The 25,392-nt window shown below is 38.4% G+C and overlaps 1 protein-coding gene across 1 annotated transcript in view; it reads right to left on the reverse strand.

Annotated features, from left to right (window-relative positions):
- Positions 1-25,392, reverse strand: part of Ptn (pleiotrophin) — an 88,654-nt gene that overhangs the window by 20,422 nt on the left and 42,840 nt on the right. Inside the window, exons 2-4 of the mRNA XM_048337952.1 lie at positions 3,535-3,650; positions 2,495-2,668; positions 8-169 (exon numbers count right to left, since the gene is read on the reverse strand). Coding sequence (XP_048193909.1) covers positions 8-169; positions 2,495-2,668; positions 3,535-3,649 — 451 coding nt within the window. The 5' untranslated portion in view covers position 3,650. The remainder of the gene's footprint in view (positions 1-7; positions 170-2,494; positions 2,669-3,534; positions 3,651-25,392) is intronic.

The raw sequence follows: 25,392 nt of genomic DNA on the forward strand, positions 1-25,392 counted from the left end.
GACCTACCTTGAGGTTTGGGCTTGGTCAGTTTGCCACAGGGCTTAGAGATGGTGACAGTCTTCTGGCAGTCGGCGTTGTGGAGTGCTCGCTTCAGGTTGCCAGTTCTGGTCTTCAGGGCTGTGTTCAGATCACATTCTCCCCAGGCCTGGAACTGGTATTTGCACTCAGCTAAAGGTAGGGTAGAATCAGACAGAAAATTTTAGAGGGATCTTATTGTAGTGCCGTGATAATGAAAGGCATACATCTGTTTAGAATTTACTGTGTTCAATAATTGTAGATTTGCAGGCACTTAGGAGAAATAATAATAGGGTTTCCTATTTCCCTCCATTTTCTCCAGTTGTGATACCTTGCCTAAGTGTAGTTCAATCAGAAAGCTGTGAAATTGACCTGGTCTCATACCAACAGTTTTATCAGTTTTATATACACTAGCTTGTGTGATGCCATGTATATCTGGTTCTGTGTAGTTTTGTCATATGGTTATCACCACTGATATACAGAACACTTTCTTACACCAGAGGCCCCATCAATCGTCTTTTATGGCCATATTCTTCCCATTGCTTGGGTCCCTAGAAACCACACATCCATTTCTCAGTTCTAGAATTCCACCATCTTAAAATAGCATGCAAATGGAATCAAACACTAAGTAAACTTTTGGGAATTATTATTATTATTATTATTATTATTATTATTTTACTTAGCACAGTTTCCTGGCTTATCCATATTAGTTACAGGTTTCAGAAAATAGATTCTTCTTATGGTTGAGTAGTATTCCATTGTATGGAATATAGCACCGTTTATTTAAGCATTCATCAGATGAAGGACATCTAGACTATTTCCAAAGGTTGTTTGAAACAAATAAAAAATGGCTCTGTATATTCATGTATGTGGTGTTTGGAAAACAAATTTTCCTTTCTCTGGAATAAATTCACAATCATTCCTGGGTTGCATGTTAAACTCATAGTTGGTATATATATTCTTTGTGGTGAAACAGCTATTAATGTATTTTGTAGTCTCTTTCATTCACTTGTTAATATATGAGAATATTTTTACTATTAAGCTTTGAGAATTCTTTATGTTCTCTACACATAACAAACATGTCTCATAAACTTTTCATAACTAAGTCTTGAAAGTGCCCACATGGATACAATTTAGGACCTAATGTATATAAACTCTATGGTGCTTTTATAGGACTCCAGAGGGAGAAACAGATACATGTGCACAGTCCTTGACTTCTCTACTCACCTACAGCCCCCGCACATTCTCATCAAACATAGCAAGTGCATATGGGACCTGGTGTCCCTGTATGACCAAGAAAGGCAAACAATAAAGCCTGGAATGTGAAAGGGGAACGTTACTTGGGAGTTTGCTATTGGGTTAAAGTTGACACGGTTGATAGACTGCCTCAAGTAGATAGAGCAGACAAACATGAGGCTGACTATTGTGAGTGGGAGAAAAATCTAGGAAAACCATCTGGTATCAGCCCTGTTGGATTCAATAAGGAAATCTATGAACCTGTGTAGAAAAATATGAAGGAATCAAAAAAGGGAGAGAGCCTAAGAATAAAGCAGAGATGGAAAAAAAATGAGAAAGAGGAAAGGGAAAATAAATGTAGAACTACAAGAAGAAAAGAGAAGGAAAACTAATCGAATCAGTGGAAGGATTCAAGGACACATTCTATGTCCCTAGAAAGCAGTGCTTTCTTAAAGGTGATTGTGCTGAGTGCTGGTGACTCACACCTGCTATCTTAGCTACTCAGGAGGCTGAGATCTGAGGATTGTCATTCTAAGACAGCCCACGAAAATCCATGAGACTTTTATCTCCAATTAGCCACACAAAAAAAAAGCCAGACATGGAGCTGCGGTCAAGTCCTAGAGCACTAGCCTTGAACAACAAAAAAAAAAAATCCCAGCTAGAGTGCCCAGGCCCAGAGTTCAAGACCCAAGGTCAGAGAAAAACCCAAGGATGAGTTTAACCCTCAGGAAACATTTGACAGGAAATGTCTGCAGACATTCTCAGTTTTCACTACCGGTAGGGGTAGAGGTGAAGGAGATTGCTATATCCCCTACGATGTGCTATGTGAAATGATTACTTGATCCAAATGTCACTAAGTAGATGAGGAACCTGGACTGAGGCAAGATGCCCTACCACCTTGGATCTGTTAAATGCATTCATTTAAAATAAACACGGGCTGGGGATATAGCCTAGTGGCAAGAGTGCCTGCCTCGGATACACGAGGCCCTGGGTTCGATTCCCCAGCACCACATATACAGAAAACGGCCAGAAGCGGCGCTGTGGCTCAAGTGGCGGAGTGCTAGCCTTGAGCGGGAAGAAGCCAGGGACAGTGCTCAGGCCCTGAGTCCAAGGCCCAGGACTAGCCAAAAAAAAACATATAAAATAAACAGTGCTAGGCCTCGAGAAGTTAATTGGCAGGAATACTCCAGAATTGTTGCAAAGAAGGCTAGCCAATCAAAAGGACAGTAGGGCGAAACTCACCTCCAAACTGCTTTTTCCAGTTGCAAGGGATCTTGCATCTCTGGGTCTTCATGGTTTGCTTGCACTCAGCTCCAGTCCGCGAGCCCTCCCGGGTACCCAGCCCGCAATCCCCACTCGTGGGCACACATACACTCCACTGCCATTCTCCACAATCCGACTTCTTAGCCTTCTTCTCTGCAAGGATACAAGCAGAAACGGGCATGATCGGGCTGGTGCTCTTTCCCTCTGTCTGTGTTGTCTAATACACATAGCAGGATGTGAGGTGTCAGCCTAAGGACCAGATCAATGAATGATCAAGAGAAGAGGAAGTAAACAGAGGGAAAGGTTGGGACAAATAATGACGGAATTCTTATTATGTGCCAAGAACTATTCTAAATGATTTACTGACATCTTTTAGAAGTAACATATTTCTAGGAGATAAAGAGGGAAAGGACGAGTAGGAGTAGGAGGGAGAAGGAGAGAAACAAAGCTTAGAAACTGAGAAAGCATTCTATGAGAAGAAACAATGGTCAGACGAGGCATGTTAGACGCAAGTGAATGGTCCTTCTTCTATCTCATAGATGGAAGGACATAGCGGAAATGAATGGCTCAGAGACTGACACTGTCATCTCCACGGCCAACTTTTGACTGTGGAAGGGGCACAGGGAAGGCCTTTTATCTGTGTCCCCTCTAGGCTTGAGTTTCTTCCTTGGTAAGAAGTAAGGGTTAAGAAAAAAAAATCTTACAGGACAATAATTGAGAAAGAGAGGTAATGTACACAAACGGCTACCTTGAGAACGTCTAACACAGTCCTATGCCACATTGAAGAGCTTTTCACTCTTCCTTCTTGCATAGTTACACTTGATGACTGGCGAGTGTTTCCTACCTAGTACTGACTAGTAGAATGGGACTCCAGGACTTACAGTGGTAGAAGAGTATCAGGGGACACTTTAGGTTCCTCTCACTCATGAGAAGGAAAGGAAGGCAGGAAAGGAGGACGGAGGGACTCAAGGCAGGCGCTAGGTTCCTGTCAGGCATGGCTTCTTCCCACTGCTGCCTACCTGGCTTCTCTTTCTTCCCTGCCTCCGCAGTGTCCACAGCTGCCAAGATGAAAATGAATGCCAAGAAGGCAGCTGCAAATTTTCGACGCTGCTGCTGGTGTTGTTGGAACTGCATCCTAGAAACAGATAGAAGAAGGTGTCATCAGTCAAAGTCAAGGAGGAAGATTCCCTCCATGAAGGACTCCATTTCCCACAGTGGGAATGCTGGGTTTCCGGAAGATGCATACTGATGATCAGTAGTAGGATGATTACTTTACCTTTGCTCCACAGTGGCCATTGATATAAGCACCTTCTGCCATTTCATATTTACTGAGAAAAATGTCACAATTCTCCCCTAAGACTTTGTGGTTCTGGGGCTATGAAAGGGGAACAATTTGGGAAGCATAAATTGAGGTAGACTCCGGCAGCATCCTTTTCCGGTAGCATCATTTTGTAATATTAACAGCTAATGCCATGTTCAGAATTCCTGACAATTTCTAGAAACAGCTGTTGTTTGACAGGATGTGATGAATCGATTTTCTATGCAAGTATGTTCATTGTCTTTAGATGCACTGGGTAATGAATAAAGTCTCTAATTTTTTTTTCTTTTACCCCTCTCCATAATTTCTATCGTCTTATCATCATTCCATTCAAGGGGAAAAAAAATCATTTAGTAACTTCCAGTCTCTTCCCTGGAAAATGAGCAGATTGGAAGAAGAAAGCTTTTCTCTTCTAAAGCATTTGAGTGGAATCTAGAACTTTTTAAAATGATGTTTAAGCCATTGTATAGTGAAGTTACAATTCAACATGTCAGCTTATGAATATAATACATCTTGATCAACATTACCCCCTCTTATCATTCTCTCCCATCTGTCCCAAGCCACCTATCTTATCAATTTTCCTACTTCCATATTCATGCACACACATACATTGAATATTATGGCCGTATTTGCCTCCCTTTCTCTCTCCATTTGTCTGTCCCTTCTTGACCGCTCCCCCTCTGACAAAGTATGTTTCAGCTTCCTAGCATTCATTTAGTTAAACTATAAATTAGTTATTTGAAGGAGTTACACCATTGGAATCCTCCCCTACATCTATCATACTGAAATCAAAAATTTCTAAGATGGCAGCTGACATCTGAGTAAAGGACAGGACAAGAATTCTGGAAACTGTTCCTTGGCGATTTATTTGGAAGGACTAATACAGGATTTAGAGGAAAAAAAACTTTGACTCAAAGATCAATTGTATCATTTACTTTGGGGCATGCTTTTGAACGAATTCACCAATTGCTACCATTGGAACTGCTTCTGACATCTCCCAAGTATGAATATTTCATAGGACTCAGAAGTTGTAGCTTAACAACTAACTCCTATATAACTGCATAACTATTAACTACTAAACTACATCATTAAAGATATAGAGCTAAGGATAATCCAAAATATTCAGAAATATATTATTAGTTCCAGAATAGAATTCGTTAGCTCCATAGCTTTCTTACTAACAGATGAAGTGCCTCAAAAGGCTCCAATATTGAATGCTTTGATCTCCATCTGATGCAAGTAGGTGGGCTTGTGGGGGGGGGGAAGTATTTCAATCATGAGGGCTCTGTCTTCACCAACTGACAAATCCAAAATCTGAGTAGACTGTTGAGAAGTCGATGTGTGGGAGGTGGGCTTTCGTTGGAGGAAGTAGGTCAGTGGAGTGTTCAGTGTCAGCTCCATAACTGATGACTTGTTTGTTCTGAACGCCCTTCCTGCTGCCTCTCTCTGCTTCCTGCCGTGACATGAACAGATCTGCTCCCCTACATATGTCTGCCACAATGTTCTGCGTCATCAGGGGTCAGAAATAGCAGAGCCGGACACCAATGGGATATCACCTCTCAAACTTAAGCCAAAATAAGTCTTTCCTCCTTTAAATTGTTTCTCTTGGGCAATGGAAAGTCCAAGTGGAACAAATCGCTTCTTTTTATTGATTAAAAAAGAAAAGCATTATATTTAAACCAATAAAACAAATAAACACATTGCAAATAACACAAAACAAGAGATTGAGATATAAAGGAATGAAATAAACTAAGTTTATTTAGCCTACTGGTATATTTTCTTTGGGGGAGGGGGCTGGTCCTGAGGCTTGAACTCAGCACTTGATACTGTCCCTGAGCTTTTTCTTTCAAGGCCAGTGTTCTGCCACTTGAGCCACAGCTCCACTCCTGGATTTTTGTGATTAGTTGAAGCTAAGAGCCTCACAGACTTTCTTCCTGGACTAGTTTTGAACCACAATCCGAGCTACTCAGAAGGCTAAGATCTGAGGATTGTGGTTCAAAACTAGTACAATACCTGGCCTGCTTGTACTTTTCCAGAGCCTAATATCAACCCAAAGCCCTCATGCCTGGTATAACTTTTGAGTTCAGATGGGAATCCTATATTACATAAGCAAGTTTGGGAACACTAAGCAAATCTCATAATAATACAACACAAATTATGAATCTTTTTGTCAGTTGTGGGGCTTGAACTCCGGGCCTGAACACTATCTCTGAGCTCTTTTGCTCAAGGCTAGTGTTCTTCCACCTTAAGCCACAGCACCATTTACAGCTTTGGGTGAGTAATTAGAGAAGAGTCTCACTGGGATTTTTCTGTCCCAGGCTTTGAACCATGATCCTTAGATCTCAACTTCCTTAGTAGCTAGGAATATAGGCATGAGCCACTGGCCCCTGGCTCCAAGTATGAATCTTAGCAACAGTTAAAATTATTTTTGCCAGGAATATCTTTTGTTCTTCATTTTTATACTTGCTGTTATCTGTTATCAAGAGTTTTAGCCATCACACCATATGCATTAGAAATCCCATTAATTACAGTTCTAGAAACAGCTATATAGTTAGGTTCACCACTAGTCTTTATATCAGTGTCTCGAGGTAGTTAGCTTGAAGCGCACTGTCTACTATCATCCCTTAGAAATGCATGTGAAAAATATTATTACTTGAATTGCTGACTGTTCTTAACAGTCAGTATGGCTGAATGAAGTGTCCTGGTTTTAAGCTTCTTTCCTGCCTAAAATATGTTCTTATATTTTTCTTTTGTCATAAACATTTCTATTGAAAAGTCTAATCATGATAAAATTGTCTTTTCTTCTGAATAGAAGGGCATTTTTTGCTGAGACGTTCCCCACAAAATATTTCCTTTCAAGTACAATAATTTTCCTGACATATAACTTGATATTGTTTATTATGTGTTGATATTATCAGACAATCATGAGCTGTTTTCTTTGTCTATTTTCAATATTTGCCAGTTTATCTCAACTCTGTTAAGGTATTTTTTCATTTTTAAGAAAATTGCTCTTGTTTTCTTCTATTTATCTTAGCTATTACTTGCATTTATTTAAACTTGTATTTCTACTTAGTGCTCATTTCTGAAAAATGTTTCTTTTATTTCTAATTCTTCAGTTTGTCACCTCATTCTTGGATCTTCTAATGATGAAAAATGATATTCTTTAATATTTTATGTAATTTCCTTAAAGTTTTCTGGCTCATTTTGTAACAATGCTTTACAGAGAATTGTTTTTTTCTTACTTAAACACATGCAAACAGTTTTTCTTTCTTTATAGGGACATTAGCTCATTCCTTGTTCTCCTTATTCTTTTTCATAATTACTTTGTATGGGCTTCTATTTTTAAACATTTCCCATTCACGTTTATGTCCAAATACTTTTCTAATTTTATAAAATTAATTCTATTTTCTAGATAATGATTCAAATCAACTGGCAAGTTTCTGAGAGTCCCTGGTTCCATTTCTTCTCTTTACTTAAGTCTAGATTTTGTTTTATTTCTGCTGTTGCTCTCTTGGTTGATAGTGATCTTTATTCCCAGTCTTTTATCCTCAGTGGGAATTCCTTTCCTGGAAAGAAGTCTGAGCGAGGAATCTTCTACTCTCAAATTGGCCCACCATAGTTTACAGTGAATGCTTGGGAGCTGTTTGCGGCTTCCTCCTTCTCAGGTCTCTCTGATATTTCCAGGTTCCTTCTGCCCTTTTCACTCAGACATCAGTAGCTTGTGGGTCTTCTGCTTCTTAGCAAATGGGTCTCACCTACTTTTCCTTTCAGGTTCTCAGGAAGTAACTGCTCTTGGATTTTTGTCTTAACTCTTGACCATGGACCTTGGCTTTACCTACCATCTTTCAAACCGTTCCTTTTGATTCTATATAATGATTTAGGAATATCTCCTAAACCATTCACCCATTTCCTTCCTCCCCAAATTAATACATTATTTCATTAAGCTTAGTGGAGGCACCTACACTGTGCCCGCCATGGACCCACAGTAAGATTGCTAGAATAGATATTTGGGCCTGTCCTCATGAAACTTGCACTTTAATAATGCAAAGCCAGTTATCATTCCTTGTGCTCCCACAAGAAGCATAGACTGTTATGAAGTATAAGGAAGGGACAACTATTTTATGATCTCTTTGCTATAAAATAAGACAAAGGTCAATTAAGGCCAAAGATTTAATTTCTCTGATTTTCCTATAATGTAATTTAAAGATAGAAATTTAGTTATGGAAAGTTATGGAGCATTAACTGGAAATAAAAATCTTGATTAGTATACTAGTAGAATTAATTGTCTATCTTTTCTTAGGAGTAATCATTTCAATTTAGTTTAAGGAAGGTTGGTTTGGATTTACCAGTCAAGAAAGAAATCATTTAATTAATTAACAAATATATTTACAGAACTTACTATATTCAGGTACTTAATTTTATATAGTTACATAGGGTGATATTAACTTATTTAACATTATCAAAATGTACCTACTTAGTTATTTTAAAGGTATTTATAGGAAAGAGTTGTTTCTCTTAGGTGTCAATTGTTTTAGTGATAGCTACAATCCTGTAGACCAAATTTCTGACCTCATGCATATATTTCGTGAGCAAGCTGCCAAATAGCATGCAAACAAATAGACAAGTACACAAATTCATTGATAAAGTAATTTCTGATTGTGGTAAATTTATGAAAAATATATGATGAGGTGATATGATGAAGAATGACTAGAGAAAGATGATTTACGTGGTTTGGTAATGCCTAGCTTTGTGCACAGAGCTAAGAAAGAGGTAGGAACATATGGCACTTCTTACTGTATTTTGAATCCTGACTTCCAAATTATTACTTTTCCTTCTATACTATTCTCTTCTGAGACTGGATGGTCCCATATTTATCTCCACATTTAATATTCCTTATAGAAATCAATGATTAGCCACTCAGGTTTCCTGACTGACCTGGCTTACTCAAAGTATTCTAACCCCTGAATCCACTTATTTTTTTTCAAGGTTTAATCAACATTAGAAATTTCTCCTTTCCATTGGTTCACTGGTTGTCAATTCAGCAAAATGTGAAGTTTTAACCATTTTATAATAAATTTATCAATATCTCTGCCATATTCTCAACATTAAAACTAAACAAACTGTAGTTTTAAGTGATGTTTGCATTTTTCAAGAAAAAATGATGGCAACCATTTATATTTTATAACATAATATCCCAGGAGTCCTTCTTTTATATTTTCTGCCATGGTAAGAGAATAGAAAACCCATGTTGATTTTAAACTTATAACCTTTCCAGCTCTGCCCCCATTAATCTTTACAATGATGTGTATACATTTCTTGAAAATTGCATTTGACTTCCAGTTCAATTCTAAATACTCAGACCCATCTAGGAAGAAGGAAAAACATCATCTGAAACAAATAATCAAAGGAAATCAATATTATTTGATGTTACTTTTATAACATGACTCCGATATGCAGGTTGTGTTTGTTCAATTATTTTGGAGTGAAATTGGGTTCAAAAGGACTTGGATTATTTGTAGTTTTCCTTTATTGCTTTAGCTTATTACAACCAGGGTGAACTAGAGATTCACTGTTAGATTTTTCTAATTATCTCCTTATGCTTTTAATATGTTGTCTACTGCAAGAGGAACAAGAAAGAGTATTGGTGTAACTCAGACCTGAGTTAGATTCCCTGTACTATCTGGGTTTTGTGAAACAACACATTAATTTCTCTTAAGCCTATTTTCCCTAGCTGGAGACATATTTCCCATCTGATCCCTACATTTTGGAAGCAGAGATTAAACATGAAAAGTAAACAAGGCAATGGCTGGTCCACATTAGCCCTCCAAATGCCTTTCCTTCTTGTATTTACTCCATTATCTTGCACTCCAGCCCTCTTTCCCTCTCTCTACCCCCGGTCCTCTTTAGTTGTACTAAAGCAACACAAAGGCAAGGTGGGTAGAGTCTACCCATAATAAAATGGACACTGAGCAAGTCACTGGAGAAAGGGGCAGTGCGGTTCCTCTTCACCTGGTTGTCATCCTACCTCCTGTTGTCTTTTTAGCTGCTTCTAGCTTGAACTCCACTGATCTTTCTAGACTGGTCTGTCTCTACTTGCTCAAAAGTTTTCTTCCTCCCAGATGCCTCTTTCCCTCTCCCTTCACCAACTCAGTGTATTCATTGTTAGCCAGAAAAACAAAGAACTTGTGATTCTTTAAACCCAGAAGTATTGTTTAAATCAATTGGTCTTGACTCATGCTATCCTGGGCAATTGAAATTCTTCCCCAAATCCCTCTCCTTGGCAAAATACTATCACCTTGAAAGGTTCAGCCCAATGACTTTACCTCAGTGCAGTCAGTGACAAAGTAGTCACATATTTATCATCTGAGGACACTGTGCCATGCCCATGCCCATAAACTTCTTTCTGCATTTACAACCCCTAAGTGCACAAGTGGTATGCTATTGATTCCATAAAATGTAGTGTATAAAAATGGAAAGAAAGAAACATGAGCTCTCTCGGCCATTTGATTTAGTGCCCATCACATCTTCAGACCTCTTAAATTTCTCCTCTTTGATTGTCATTATGAGCAGTTGACTCTTTCACAGTTATTTTTTTCCCACCAGCCCCCAAAAGAAATTGAATAGAAAGTTAAATAAAGCTAAGTTAGATAAAATTAGGTTGTCATTGTGATACACAAAATATCTAGGGGATAATAAGGTTATCCTGGGAGGTAGACACCAGAAAGCTAACTAAAGATTCTCACTATACTGGTGCTATAGCAGCCAGGTAGTAATTTCCCATTTTAGAGCTAACTACTGGCAATTTCAGGCACAGACTTCTGAGGTTCTGTTAGAGTAGAAGACATTGAGAATGGCCTACAATGAGGACATTCCGTACTAACCTCTGCAAACTATACCTAGGTGTGGTTGGATGATGGTCACCATGCTTGTGTTTGTGTCTATATAATATCTTGTGTTTAGGCAGACATGTATACACATCTTCCTTCAGTAACCAGTAAGTCCTTAAAGGTAAAGGACAAAACACTAATTTTTTGTGTTGTGCTTTTGCAAGGTCCAGAACAGTGTTTGGCAGATTAATGTCCCTTACCTAATGTTTTCAATAAATAGGTCAAATTAAAGCAGAGAAAAGAAAACATGTATGGTGGATTGATTACTCTGGCTGAAGCAAGCAGTGCCTACAAACACATCTTAACCTTAAGAATAGGTATTATTTGGCTGACCTTGGCTCTGTGTAGGAGACAGACATTTCTCAGGGTAGCATCAAGCACCAACTCCGAGAAAAAGTTCTTTAATACTTTCCAAATAACTAATAAAGTGCCAAGACTGAGGAGTAAAAAGGTTGAAAAGGGGCTGGGGATATAGCCTAGTGGCAAGAGTGCCTGCCTCGGATACACGAGGCCCTAGGTTCGATTCCCCAGCACCACATATACAGAAAACGGCCAGAAGCGGCGCTGTGGCTCAAGTGGCAGAGTGCTAGCCTTGAGCGGGAAGAAGCCAGGGACAGTGCTCAGGCCCTGAGTCCAAGGCCCAGGACTGGCCAAAAAAAAAAAAGGTTGAAAAGTTTGAAAAAGTGTTATATGTGCCAGTAACACAGCATCAGAGATAAAGAAGGACTGTTAAGAATCGCCCAGCCTCTGTTCCTTATCCATCCTCGAGCAGGAAGTCTTACAACATGTTAGCCCAGACCATCCAGTTGCTTGTATTTATAAAACCCAGGGAAGAGTCAGCTTTAGGTGTCCCTCAGAGGCACTACAAGGTGAATCATAGGTTCCATGGGCCTTGGAGATTGGCTTGACATGGGTTCCACACTTGTGTTGCTCTTTATTGCCTGTTGGTGAGCAATAAAGCTGTATGAAATTTTTTGTCTCGCAGGACTGATACAAATTAGTACTGGAGTATAGATGTGGTGTGAAGAATCATCTCCAGGGTAAAGATTGTGGCTTAGTAGTAGAGTGCTTGCCTAGCATGCATGAGGCACTGGGTTTTTGATGCCTTGGGTACCACATAAACACAAAAAATGAATAATTTTTTTTAAAAAAAATAATCATCTCCAGCATGGAGTCCCCCAGTGAGTTTGCTTCACACCTATTATTTGTGACAGTGAAGAAATTATAGAAAGTCTTTATCCAGTAAAGTGTGATTATATCTGAAAGAGTGCACTGTGTGTCTTCTGATACATAGAATAACAAAAACTAATCATAATAAGATTGAAACAATTATTTACAATACAAGGGACCCACTCAAAACACTTCCAGAAAGTATAAATTTAGAAATATAGCAGGATACACTTGGATATGGAGTTTAGGGGCATGGAGCAGAGGAGGAAATATGACAAAAGAAAAGTTACAGAAGACTACACGGGAAATTTTCAGAAGTGATGGATATATTCACTGCCTTAATTGCAAGGATAATTTCACAAATACTTACACCAATGAAAAGTAATCAAAGAGATTAAATGGAAATAGAAAAGGGAGAGTTACATGAGACGAGAGGTATTTGGACATTGCAAATTGATGACAATCTCAACTTGAAAAAAAAAACCCAATAAACTCAGCAGTACTCAAGCACGATAGATAAGAAGAATAATCCTTGGAGACACTTTATATTGAAACAGTAGAAAATAAAAGAAAAAGAAAAAAAACAACAGCATCATGACAACACAAGAAAGGCTTAAGTGCAACAAGAGTAGAAGTGCATTACAGAGTGAAAGAGTAAGCCCTTCCAAGACTTCACCGGCTTCCAACTGAAAAAATGAAAGTCAAAAGACAGTGGAATATCAGAGAAGAAAAGTAGCAAACCATAATGGCTATATTTCAAAAATTTACAATAAATCAAAACAGTCTTTAGAAAAAAGCTGAAAGAACCTAATGCTACCACAGTTTCTTCACAATGAGTTTTAAATAAGATTGTTCAGACCAGGAGAGGAGTAACATATGCTATTTTATACTGTATGTGTTTGTATATATACTATACTGAAATGTCATGTATGAACAGGGTGATTGCCTACATATGGAAATTCAGATATATAGGATGTAATGAAATATCAATGAAAGACATATCTATAAAAAACTTTTATTAATGTTCAAATAGATAATTACATAAGGCAAGAATAATACTTTAAAGCAAGTGCACTAAAGAGAAATAAAATATATTTAAACTATGACATGATTTATTCCATTAAATACAAATCGACTACATATATCAATGAAAGGTAGATTGCCTAACTAGAAAACAAATAAGACTCAACTACACACTGTAAGCAAGAGAAATGTTTTAAGTTATTTTTTCACTAGTTAAAAAGTAAAGGATGGGGGGGCTGGGGATATAGCCTAGTGGCAAGAGTGCCTGCCTCGGATACACGAGGCCCTAGATTCGATTCCCCAGCACCACATATATAGAAAACGGCCAGAAGCGGCGCTGTGGCTCAAGTGGCAGAGTGCTAGCCTTGAGCGGGAAGAAGCCAGGGACAGTGCTCAGGCCCTGAGTCCAAGGCCCAGGACTGGCCAAAAAAAAAAAAAAAGTAAAGGATGGGGGGACACTAGAGACCAGGTCTGCGAAACAAATAAACTTCTTGTCAAATGGTATTTCCCACAGGTTTGGGTCAGTGACCTTACATTACGTAACTAAAACCAAACAACTACTCAACATAAAAAGGTCTAAATTAGACCTCCCAGTGGATCACAATAGCTCAAAAGCTATGTATGTATGATCATATAAGACAAGGATAAGCAAACTCTATTGTTGACATTATATTTAAAGTTCTAGGTGAATTTCCTTTGGTGTATGCCACGTGGCTACTGTATATGTTTTTGGTACACTGGGTATTGTATATATGCCTATCTGATCTAGGGAAGAAAAAGAAAAACGAGGGTGTAAGATATCACAAGAAATGTACATACTACCCTATTATGTCACTGTACCCCTTTTGCACAACACCTTGTCAACAAAATTTAATTAATAAATAAAAAAAGTAAAGGATGGGAAAATGTCTCCCATGAGATAATATTCACAAGAAAGCTGGTATAGATAGCAGTGTTAGTCAACTTAGATACAAAGACACTGAGAATTAGCAAAATGAGGAAGGTCATTTGGTTGTGATCAGAAAGGTTTCCATTGATTAGGACTAGGAAGTCCAAATACCCAATTGCACATAATAATATTTACAGACATATGAATTAAGAACTTTCAGACTAAGACCATGATCAGAGTACATTTCTGAGAGAACGCTCAGAGGGCAATGAAGAGAATGGAGGATGCAGAGGCTTGAACCCAGGAGCCTGAGACAGGGGCAGAGCACAGATGAGATACTTCAAAGACCTAAACTGTGACACTGAGAAAGAGTACAAAAAAAAAAAAAAGACATTATTTAGGAGACAAACATCCAGTGGGTTTAGCAATGCTATTGTGTGGATGAGAAATCCGGCATATCTCCCAGATTTCTGCTCCTTGGCCCATAAATAAGGCTTAAAGAAAAAGAACACCAGCTCATAAGCTGTTCTATGAGTGATATGTACTATTAGGGTTTAGTCTAACAGTATTATTCTAAGCATCCGACATAGATTAAATATAATTTAGTTCTCCAAAAAATTCTTATTTATGTTCTTTTACCAACTGTACTTTTCAGCAGCAGTCGAGGCTTAAAGACATTCTATGAAGCTGGGGACTGGGGGAGTCAGCCTGTACTACTGGCCACTCAGGAGGCTGAGATCTGAGGAATGTGATTTGGAGCCAGTCTGTGCAAAGAAAAGAAAAAAAAGTCCATGAGACTCTTCTCCCTAATTAACCACCAAAATCTGGAAGGGAAGGTGTGGTTCAAACGTAGAGCATCAGCCTTGAGCAGAAAAAACAAAGCAAAAGTAAGAGACACTAAGTTCAAGCCCCCGTACCAGAAAGTTAAGGAAAGTATTCTGTTCAGTGTGCTATGTTTGAGATCCCAAGAGAACATCTGGGTTGAAAGACGAATATGGATCTGCAAGACAGCTCTGGTGTAGAGCTAGGAAATAAAGTAGCAAAAGTAGGTTATTTGAGTAAGTAGGGAGATTTGGGTTCAAATTAATGAGCAACATCAAACACTTCAAATAGGTACCCTTGAGACTCAGCAATAAGAAGCCATCAGTAGGTTTAAGCAGAATAGTTTTAGTAAAATTCTGAGGTTGGAATTTAAAGAGAAAACATGCTTTAGAGTCATTTACAACCAATAATGCAGGTGTGGACAGCATTTCTTGGCCAGGAGTCTGGCATGGCAGGTCTGAGTTGTTTTGTTAGAAGGGCCTACTAATGATTCCACATGGCATCATGGAAGGCCTTGAGAATGAGGCAGAGTAAGAGAAAGGCTGCCCCAGTGTCAGGGAACCAATTGCTTGCAAAGGGAGCCAGTATCTTTCCAAATAATGACAAAGAGGCTGGGTGCTGGTGGTTCACATCTACTTAGAAGGCTGAGATCTGAGGATCATGGTTTGAAGCCAGCTTGGGGAAGGAAAGTTTATGAGACTCTCATGTCCAATAAACCACTTGAAAACTGGAAATGGAGCTATGGCTCAAGGTGATAGAGTGCTAACCTGAGCATAAAAGCTCAGGGATAGTGCCCAGGCCAAGAAAGAAGAAAAGGAGGGAGGGAGGGAGGGAGGGAGGGAGGAAGGAAGGAAGGAAGGAAGGAAGGAAGGAAGGAAGGAAGGAAGGAAGGAAGGAAGGAAGGAAGGAAGGGAAAAGAAAAAGAAATCAAGTCCCAGGAAGTTCTGTAAGTTAATTTTGACTAGAGAGATGAGGCTTTTATTCATGAAAGAATAAGAAATAGGACACCATCTTCCTGCTTAATGCATCCTGAGCATTAAATCGTATGTGTTTTTATAAAGCTCTAAAGAATTCTTCACTAAAATTTATGAGTCAAGCTGGGTGCCAGTGGATAACACTTGTAACCCTCCCAGCATAGGAGGCCAAGATCAGAATCACAGTTCAAAACCAGCCAAGCAAGAAAGTTGGTGAGACTCTTTTTTTCCAATCAACCACCAAAAAGCTGGAGGTAGTGCTGTGGTAAGTGTTCAAGGTGGCTTTTAAAGATATGTATGCTCAGGAATACGTATGACTCAAGTGGGAGAGTGACTGCATAAAATGTGCCAGGCCCCAAGTTCAAACTCCAGCATGATTGAAGAACAAATATACAAAATACACAGGTATGTATACGCTACAATGATAAGAAACTAAACACAGAGCAGAAAAATAATAGGAATAGGGAAAGGTAATCATCCACAATTAAAGGCTTTGCAGTGGGCTAAGAGCTTTATCTAACTTTTGTCTTCACCATCACTTGAAGAAGTGATGAATATTACTCTAATTTTACATCTGAGGAAATAGATTGAGAGTTTAAGGAACCTGTATAAAATAACAATGTGTGAGAAACTGTGTTTGAACTCAGAACTGTTTAACAGGAGCAATATGTGTGCTGCTAACAGAAAAGACAAACAGTAGTGGGGATAAGATGTGAAATGCATATGATGAAGTCACCTGTATTTACTATTGGTTCTTGCTACTTTGGAATCTAAAGTGTATAGAGACTATGAAGTGAATTGTGAAGGACTCCAACATCCCAAAGAATATGTTTCATTCTCTTCCCAGCATTGTGACATTTTCCCAGTAGAAGAGTGTTATTCCCACCCCTACCCCCACCTTTTTTTTAAGCTGTCACTCATGAGGCTGGAACTCAAGGCCTGAGCACTGTCCCCAAGCTTTTCTTCTCAAGGCTAGCGCTCTACCAACTTTGAGCCACAGCTCCACTTCTGGTTTTCTGGTGGGTAATTGAAGATAAAGTATCTCGGAAACTTTCCTGCCCAGGCTGGCTTTGAACCATGGTCCTCATCTCAGCTTTCTGAGTAGCTAGGATTACAGGAGGGAGCTACCAGTGCTCCGCTTCATGTTTTCTTTAGAGGAGACATACATCTATGCAAAAATGTGAGTTACATTGAAGCTTAATGAACTAAATGCATACTGAAGATTTAAGGTTCTGTTTCATAGCCCTGTAAATGAAGCAGAGTTGAAATTGTAGACAGTAGTACATTCCTGGGGAAAAAAAACACTTTAAATTAATCTTGATCATCTGTTGGACTGAATGAGAAAACAAATGGAAAGAGTAATGGCAGCTCAGAAGTAACACGGGTATCAGGAACAAATCTCTCTCATTCCTGATCATGTTCTCCAATGACCACTAAATTCAGTGTCTACCACAATAAGAGCCTTGTTGGAACTTTTCACAAATATTTGGAATATGGGAAAAGATATCTTCACTCCAAGAAGAATGGAAAAACGTAAAGACAGTGTTTGACAATGGCTATATGATAAAGCATTAATGTCATTTCCTAAGGTAGCATTTTTAGCAATAAAAATACACTCTATCTGAAAAACGTCTCCTTTTGTAGGAATGATTGAATCTATTTAGTGATGATATAGAAAGGCATTGCTTAAAGGCAAATTATTTTATTTTATACTTGGTAGCCCTGAGTGTGAACTGTCCTTTTACTCTTGCCAGAAAGGCACTCTCCCACTTGCATCGTGTCTACAGTATGAGGCAAATATATTTTTTAAAAGGAAACATTACAAATAATTTTATGCCCCACCAAAATATATGTGTGTATGGGTGAATGGATTTGTACATATCTCTCGTGGAGCTACTTACTATAAATCCCTGCCTTTAGCACAGTTACTAAAGTGGGCATCTGCTTTGCAGACTTCCTAGATTCTCCTTGGTCTGTAGTTGGAGCCCTAAGCAAAGCTGGAGTAGAAGAGAAAATATCAAAGCCTGAAGCCTACCCTCTCTCCATTCTAGCCTGAAAATGATGTAAAATCCCTTCCCACCTAGTTCCCACAGTGCTAGGAAGGGACCAGATGCTGGCTCAGGCATCACAAGGTAAGGATGTGTATTTTCTTAGTTTAGCTGGCAACTGTGGGGTTATTAATGCCTAGTTCCATACCAGAAACAAAACCCTAGCATAATCAAACAATTGCCCAGGAAGCCATTTGGATTGAAGTTAGTCTTCCCTTCAAGAGCGGAAGAGCTGAAGCTTGCCAGCTTTGATTTGCACGCCTTTCAGCTACTATTTCAACTGATTCAGTTCATACAGCCCTAGCTTTCAGTGAGAGCTGAGCTCATTGACTAAAAATAAAAAGATAAATAAATAAAAAAAGAGTGGAGCAAGAAGAGAAAAACAAGAAAAGAAATCAAGGAAACGCTTAATTGATTATGCAAAGTGCTACGTTGGGAAAGGGGCGAATCTTGTTAGGATCCTGGCAAAGTTAATTCATTAAGGACCTACTGACATCTGAAATGAGAGCATTGCCCCAGGTCAGTTTCCAGCTTCAAGCAGCCTGGTGGAGTAGCAGAGGTCCGCTGTACCTATCTGTTCGGTATGCCACGTTCTTTGCATTTCTTGTCATACTCACTAATGGCAAGAAAGTTGCTGTGAAAAGAAAATGCTGAAAATAAACGAGTCTTACTGGCATTTAGAGTTAACGGGTGCTGATTCTGACTATTAACCTTGTCCTCTAGAAACTTGATTTCTTTTTCCAAATAGATGGTCATCCATACCCGGTTTCCTTCATCCTCCATTCTCCCACACATTAGCCTACCCAATCACAATCCACTATATGCAAGCTTGAGAGACACTTGTGAGTATTAGTGTCAGATCGGGTCAGGATGTATGGCAATCAATTGCTTCCTTTCCCTGACTTTCCATGTACAAGATGAGAGTTAGGGCTATTCCTTCCTTTCCTTGGGAGCATCAAATACTCCCACTCAGTGACACCCTCCCCTTTCCCCCTACGAGTAATTAGCCTAACGACTAAGACTACCATTGAAATTAATTAAAGAGTAACAAGGAGATCAAAAGGCTCAGTCATGCCAAATAAACCTTATTTAGTTTTGAGACAAAATAGCTAAAGTAATAGTGATTCCATTGCCACAATATCTAGGTTTCAGGAAACAGATGGTATCCTCAAAATATACCCCTGATTACAACAGGAGGCACCAGTTATTTCCAGTGAAATCCCACCCACCCCCCAATCAAATACATTCATATTGATAACTTCAATAAGAAGCAGAAGAAAATTTCCTTTATGTTGAGCCATAGGACACAGTGAGGGGTTAAGTTGCTAGCAAGCTTAATATATGCAAATGCTAAACATGGGTGGAAAAAGAGCTAATGAGCAAATCAGGGGTGTCCCAGTTTTGAGAGGCTCAAATTGTTAGACATTTCTTCCTTAGAGTGAACTGGAATCTATTCACTGTCAATACCATTTCATTATTCCCACAGAGGAATGAGGCTGAATTCCTGGCAACTCATAGGCAGACAATAGGATACAGAATTAACTCTATCCTATACTGTGATGGATGTGACAGGACAGCAGAAAGTGGTATGTAAATAGATTGGAGATAATTATTTTGCAGTGGTAAATTTGAACTGGATTTTTAAGTTGCAGTTTTTGTGAACCTGGATCTTAATATTGGCTTAAAACCATAACATCTTTAGGTTTGTTTCTGTTTTTGTAGTGCCAGAGTTTAAAATCAGACTTGATACTTGCTCAGTTTCCTTGCCTTGCTATGTTCTGTCATTTGAACCAAATCTATAGCACTGCCCTTTGCTGGTTATCTTGGAGAAAGAGTCTAGTAAACTTTTCTGCCCTAGGTGGATTTGAACTGCAATCCTCCAGATCTTAGTCCTTTGAGTAGCTAGGATTAAAAGCATGAGTCATGGGTGGGTGATTAGATAATATCCTATAAAATAATTAGACTAGAAATCCAACAGCCACATGTAGCTAAAGAACAATATTCTATACAATCTTTCTACCTCTATGACCAGTAAATTACCTATACAATTTGTGAATGCTAAATTGGAGAATAATTACATGAGGAAAATTGAAAGAACTAACAGGACAACCCAAATGAAATAATATTGCTTGGTTGATTTCCTTAGGATATTACGGTCTTGAATTATATTTACAGTTTTTTAGGCTTGGGCATTTGATGTTCAAGTCTGTAGTAAAGAAGAAAAAATGCTATAATCAATGATATTTGCATCTGGATAAAATTAAAGGAAATGGGTGGGGGCTGATGGCTAATGTTTGTTTTCTCTACTTTGGAGGCCGAGATCTGAGAATCATGGCTTGGAGCCAGATCAGGCAGGAAAATCACTGAGACTCTTATCTCCAATAAACCACCAAAACAAGCCCAAATAGAGGTATGGTTCAAGTGGTAGAACACCAGCTTTGAGCAAAAATGGTAAGAAACAACACTTAGGACCTAATTTCAAGTTGCAGTACTGGCACCAAAAATAATAAATAAATAAAAAGGGAATATTATTTTAAAAGTTCATGTGTCCATAGTTTAGAATTATTCCAAGTAGGCTGGGGATGTGGCCTACTGGCAAGAGTGGTTGCCTCATATACATGAAGCCCTGGGTTCAATTCCCAAGCGCCACATATATAGAAAACAGCCAGAAATGGCACTGTGGCTCAAGTGGCAGAGTGCTAGCCTTGAGCAAAAAGAAGCCAGGACAGTGCTCAGGCCCTGTGTTCAAGGCCCAGGACTGGCAAAAAAAAAAAAAAAAAGAATTATTCCAAGTAGAATAATTCCCCCAAAACTTGTCTTGTCGAGTTCGAGTATCCACTGAGTATTCATTGCCTTCCCAACATGGATGTCTATCAAGATGTCTCTGGAGAGAGAGAGGAGAGAAATAGATAAAGAGAGATAGCTATAGTTATAGATATCTATCTCTCTGTATATATGTAAAATATATACATATATGAGATATAAGAGTTGTGTAATCAGCAAGGTATAATGTATGTGGAACAGTGTTTTTTATAATTTTATACAGAATTGTATCTACAGCTGGCTGAAAAACTTAAAATATGAAGGCATTAGCCCTAGGCTCCTTAAGAAATTTCAATATTCATGGTCACCGGCTTCCTCAGCTTCAATGTGCTCCCACAATCCCTCACTCTCGGTTCAGTCTTTCTCATGAGAGTCCTAATTTCACCTCATTGATCACGACTCAGGGGCTAGAATGACACCATATCCCATTTATGGATAGGTCAGCCAAATTAACACTGAGAGAAAAAATAAAATGGGAGAAAAGATTATTTGTTCTTCAAAGTCACTCATTCTTTTAGAAAGAAAAAAATTATGATATGGAGGCAAACTGAATGCCTATAGGGGCAATGAGTAAAAAAATCGAGATAAGGTAATTCTCTTAAGGAATAGACACATAAATATTTGAAATAATCCCTTATTGTGTTTTATTTTTGTCAGTCATGGGGCTTGAACTCAGGGTCTGGGCACTATTCCTACCTATTTTTGCTCAAGGCTAGCACTCTACCACTTTCAGCCACAGCTCCACTTATGGTTTTCTGGTGGCTAATAGGAGATAAGAGTCTCATGGACTTTCCTGCCCAGGCTGGATTCAAACCATGATCCTCAAATCTCAGCCTCCTGAGTAACTAAGATTACCCAGGAGAGCCACCAGCTCCTAGCTTAAGAATACTTTTTAATGAGTTAAAAAAAAATAGATGTTCTTATATGTTCTGATTGCTTGTTTGGGTGACACTCTATCACTTGATCCATGTCTCCAACTTTTTGCTGGTTATTTTGGAGATGGAGTCTTGAGGATTTTTTGAGCTATTTAGTCTGGGTTTTGTGGACTATCGGTATAGTAGGTCAAGATCTGAAGTATCAAATGCATTTGGCCACAGGCTTTAAGGCAGAAGAGTCAAGGAATGTGGATGGTGGTTCTTATCAAGGAAGTAGGTCTTCAGACTAAAGCTACAAGGAACTGAATACAGTTGATAACCTTACTTAGCCGGCATTATAATTGGGTCACGAAATCTCCCCCCAAGCCCATATATTGAAGGCATGGTCCTTAGCAGGTGACCCTTATGAAAGATGACTGAGTGCTAACTCCATTAATTGACAAAGCCATTGAATTCATACTTGAATGGATTGTTGTGACATGGAGCTTAGGAGGGAGTTGCTCAAGGCCTGTCATTGAAGGGTGTATCTTATCTCTGGCCCCTTTCTTCCTATGTCTGCTTCCTGGCCACCATAAAGTAAGGAGTTTCCTATAGCCAAAGTGTTCTTCTTCATTATAGGTCCTTTGCAATGGACTGAGACCTCTAAAATCATGAGTCAAAATGTACCCATCCTTCCTTCCTTCCTTCCTTCCTTCCTTCCTCCCTCCATTTCTTCCTTCCTTCCTCCCTCCCTCCATTCTTTCCTTCCTTCTTTCCTTGTCTTTATGTAAGTACAATGCATCTTGATCAATGTCACCCCTTCCATCGTTCTTTCCTGTCTCTCCCCAGCCCACTTAGATATTTTGTCACAGCAATGAAAACAGCTGTAACCAGAAAGAAATACAGCTCAGCCAACAACAGGATTTCAGTTTCAAACCCTAAACCAAGGATTCAAACACATCCTGCCTACACTTCTGATCTACAGAACCCTGACCTAATAAATGTACATTGCTCGAACCATTACATTTATAGTAATTAGTCGCATTACGATAGAAAACAAAGAAGAGTTTCAAAATACATTTATAAAAAACAACAGGGCTAACCTGAGTAGAACTTCAATGTTTAAGATTAACTTGAAAAATGATTTTCCTTGTCTAAAAACAATAGAATCAATTTTCTATATATATGCTTGCAAGAAAATATCAATAGTGTAAAATTAACACTAGATCCATTAAATCCTTCTGGTCATATAAGCATGCAGACATATTAAATAATAGTCTCATTAATAATAATATATAAATGATGCTTTAGAGTATTCAATATACTACCACATTCATTTTATCATTTGAGCCTTGTTATAATTCAGCAGAATAGAAAAGCACTTATGATCTTTCCTAAGAGTATAAGAAATAAGTATAATGAGTTTGTAGAGAGAAGAAATGATTGAATTAAGACTGACCACAAGATTTTGGGGGTATGATGGTGTAGTTAGTAGATGACAGTCAAGATGTTTTTATTTCTCTCAGAATTTCATTTTAATTTTGAGGCTGACATGCGATTTTGACAAATACGTAGGCATATTCCTCTTTACTCCTCTTTTATTATTTTAAGAAATGGAAGAATACAATATTTTTATACTTTGAATAACTGCTTTTCTTTCCATAACAAATATTCCTAACCCTTAAAAAAAAAACTTAGAAGAAGCCAGGAGCCAATGACTCATGCTTGAAATTCTAGCTATTCAGAAGGCTGAAATCTGAGGATCACAGTTTGAAGTCAGCCCAGTAGGTAAGTCCATCAGACTCTCAAAATATCAGAAGTGCAGCTGTGGTTCAAGTGGTAGAGCACTAGCCTTGAGCAAAAAAAGCTCAGGGACAGTACCTAGGCTTTAAGTTCACATGAGCACGTGCACATACACACAGAAAAAAAAGATGAGGAGACATTCTGAAGAATTGTAAAAAAAAAGCATTTGAACTGTTTTACAACTGTTTAAGCTAAATATCAAAATGATTGAAGGTGAAACATGAAAATTTTCCCATAGCCAATATGGAATTCATTAGGAAAATCTATTAAATGGAATTTTGTACAACCATTCACACATGATCTGTTATTATCCCATGAAATCTCAGAGTTTAATGTGTAAAGTTATTGATTCCATGTGTACACCATACACTTAAGTTGTTGAAAACAAGCACCATCCATACAGCATTTATACACACATTTTCAGTGGAGGTTGCTAACTGTTTTTGTTTATTTGTTTGTTTGGTCTTTTTGGTGGTATTGGGGTTTGAACTCAGGGTTCCATCACTTGAGCTACTCCTCCAGCTCTTTCATGGAGATTAGTGGTGGACTCCGAAGATACCTAGCTTGTGATGAATGGGGGCCCCCCACTCATTTTCCTTCTTTCCTACTTTCACAACCTTTCACATTTTAAAACCAACACTATACTTTACAGTACATGTTAATTATCATGGAAATAATACTAAACTCAGTTTCATTTTTCACTAATGACTTGATTAAAACAGTCCCTTGAGCTTGTATCAAGGCAACATGGTTGTCATTAAACATCCAAGAATCTATGTGATGGTTGAGCATTAAGTATGGAGTAAGGCTCTCATCTTTTTCAGATCCCTGCTCTTATCAGTGCAGCGGTCCCCATTCATCACAGGCTGGGTAGGTATTTTCAGCTTTAGGTCTGCTCTTACACTGTTTCTGACCACCTGTTTTGACTTCAGTACCAAGGGCTACTTTATATCCCTGAGAGAAGCTCAGACTTGGTTAGTTGTGTTGAACACCAAAAGAAACCCAAGAAAGCATCTGTCTTCTCTGGGTATAAAGGTGGGCATCATTTTGTTTTTGAAACTCCAACTGAAAAAAGTGGAGGAGGAAAATAATCCCCTTTTTCATTTTCTACTTCATGAGCCATGAATATACTGACTAGGCTCTGTTTGAGTTGAGCTAACCAAAGTTGATACAATTTATTAAATCTCTAGACAGATACTGGTAATTTTAAAAAATGCTATGGGTTCTTTTGACATATTTAAGAAGTAAGTATAACTGTGCTACTTTTTTTTTAAGTGTAATTGGGTTAGAATTCTTTTCTGAGAAATGGAACAAGGATCTGACAAAGCCAAAGAAGTTTTGGGCTTTGTCCTGTCCTGAATCACTTAAAGTGTGAATGAAATCAGTCATTTTTGAACCATTGCCACTGATAGGAAATATCCTACCACTTTATACGTTATGATCAAGTGGCCAGATGAGTTTGATACATTGGAAGTCAACCTAAAAAAAAAACAAAAAAAAACAAAAAAAAAACCCCTGAGGTCAAACTATCCAGTAAAAGATATTTGAAAAAGAAAGAACCCTTGGGCCTAACCTCCCATCAAAATTATTTTAATTTTTAGTTACTTTCAATTCTACCTACGTACACTATTATTTGTTTGCATGTAATTCCCCTCTTCTAACACTATTTTACATTCTTCTCAACATTGAGCAAGTCATAAACACATTTCTATACTTTCATTTAGTCATAATCTCTAATTTTAATAGTTATACAATTCCCATCAAGTAGATACACTCCCATCTGAAATGTCAATGCTTTCTCTCCCTTTTACCAACTTCCAAAAGTGAATATATTCTTGTCTAAAAATCAGGCAAAGATATGTAGGTAGCAAAGCCATGTGAGTAGTCCACTTCCCTCAAACTAAGGCCACCTATTTCCACATGCCACCCAAGGCTATTTGCTCCTTTCCCAGGGCTAGCTTTTGATGTTCATATAGCCTCCATCTTGTGATGGAGCTAAACAACAGAATAGACTTAAGAGATAAGTGAGAAATGGTAGAATCCACTCACAGATGGAGTGGAAACAGCTTTTCTTTCCTGACTCATGGAAGTAGAAATAGGTAACTGACACTAGCTTAGGTTGATATGGGCAAACTTTCGCCCACCTCCTACTCAGTCTGTCTATGGAAGAAAAATCAAAATGCCAAGACATTGTCATACAGTTGACAAAGGTTCTCAGCTCGTATATTTGAAATGCTTGCACAGGATTCTGGGAAAGGATATAAAG

Source organism: Perognathus longimembris, chromosome 2 (genome assembly GCF_023159225.1).
Source record: "Perognathus longimembris pacificus isolate PPM17 chromosome 2, ASM2315922v1, whole genome shotgun sequence".
NCBI lineage: Eukaryota > Metazoa > Chordata > Mammalia > Rodentia > Heteromyidae > Perognathus > Perognathus longimembris.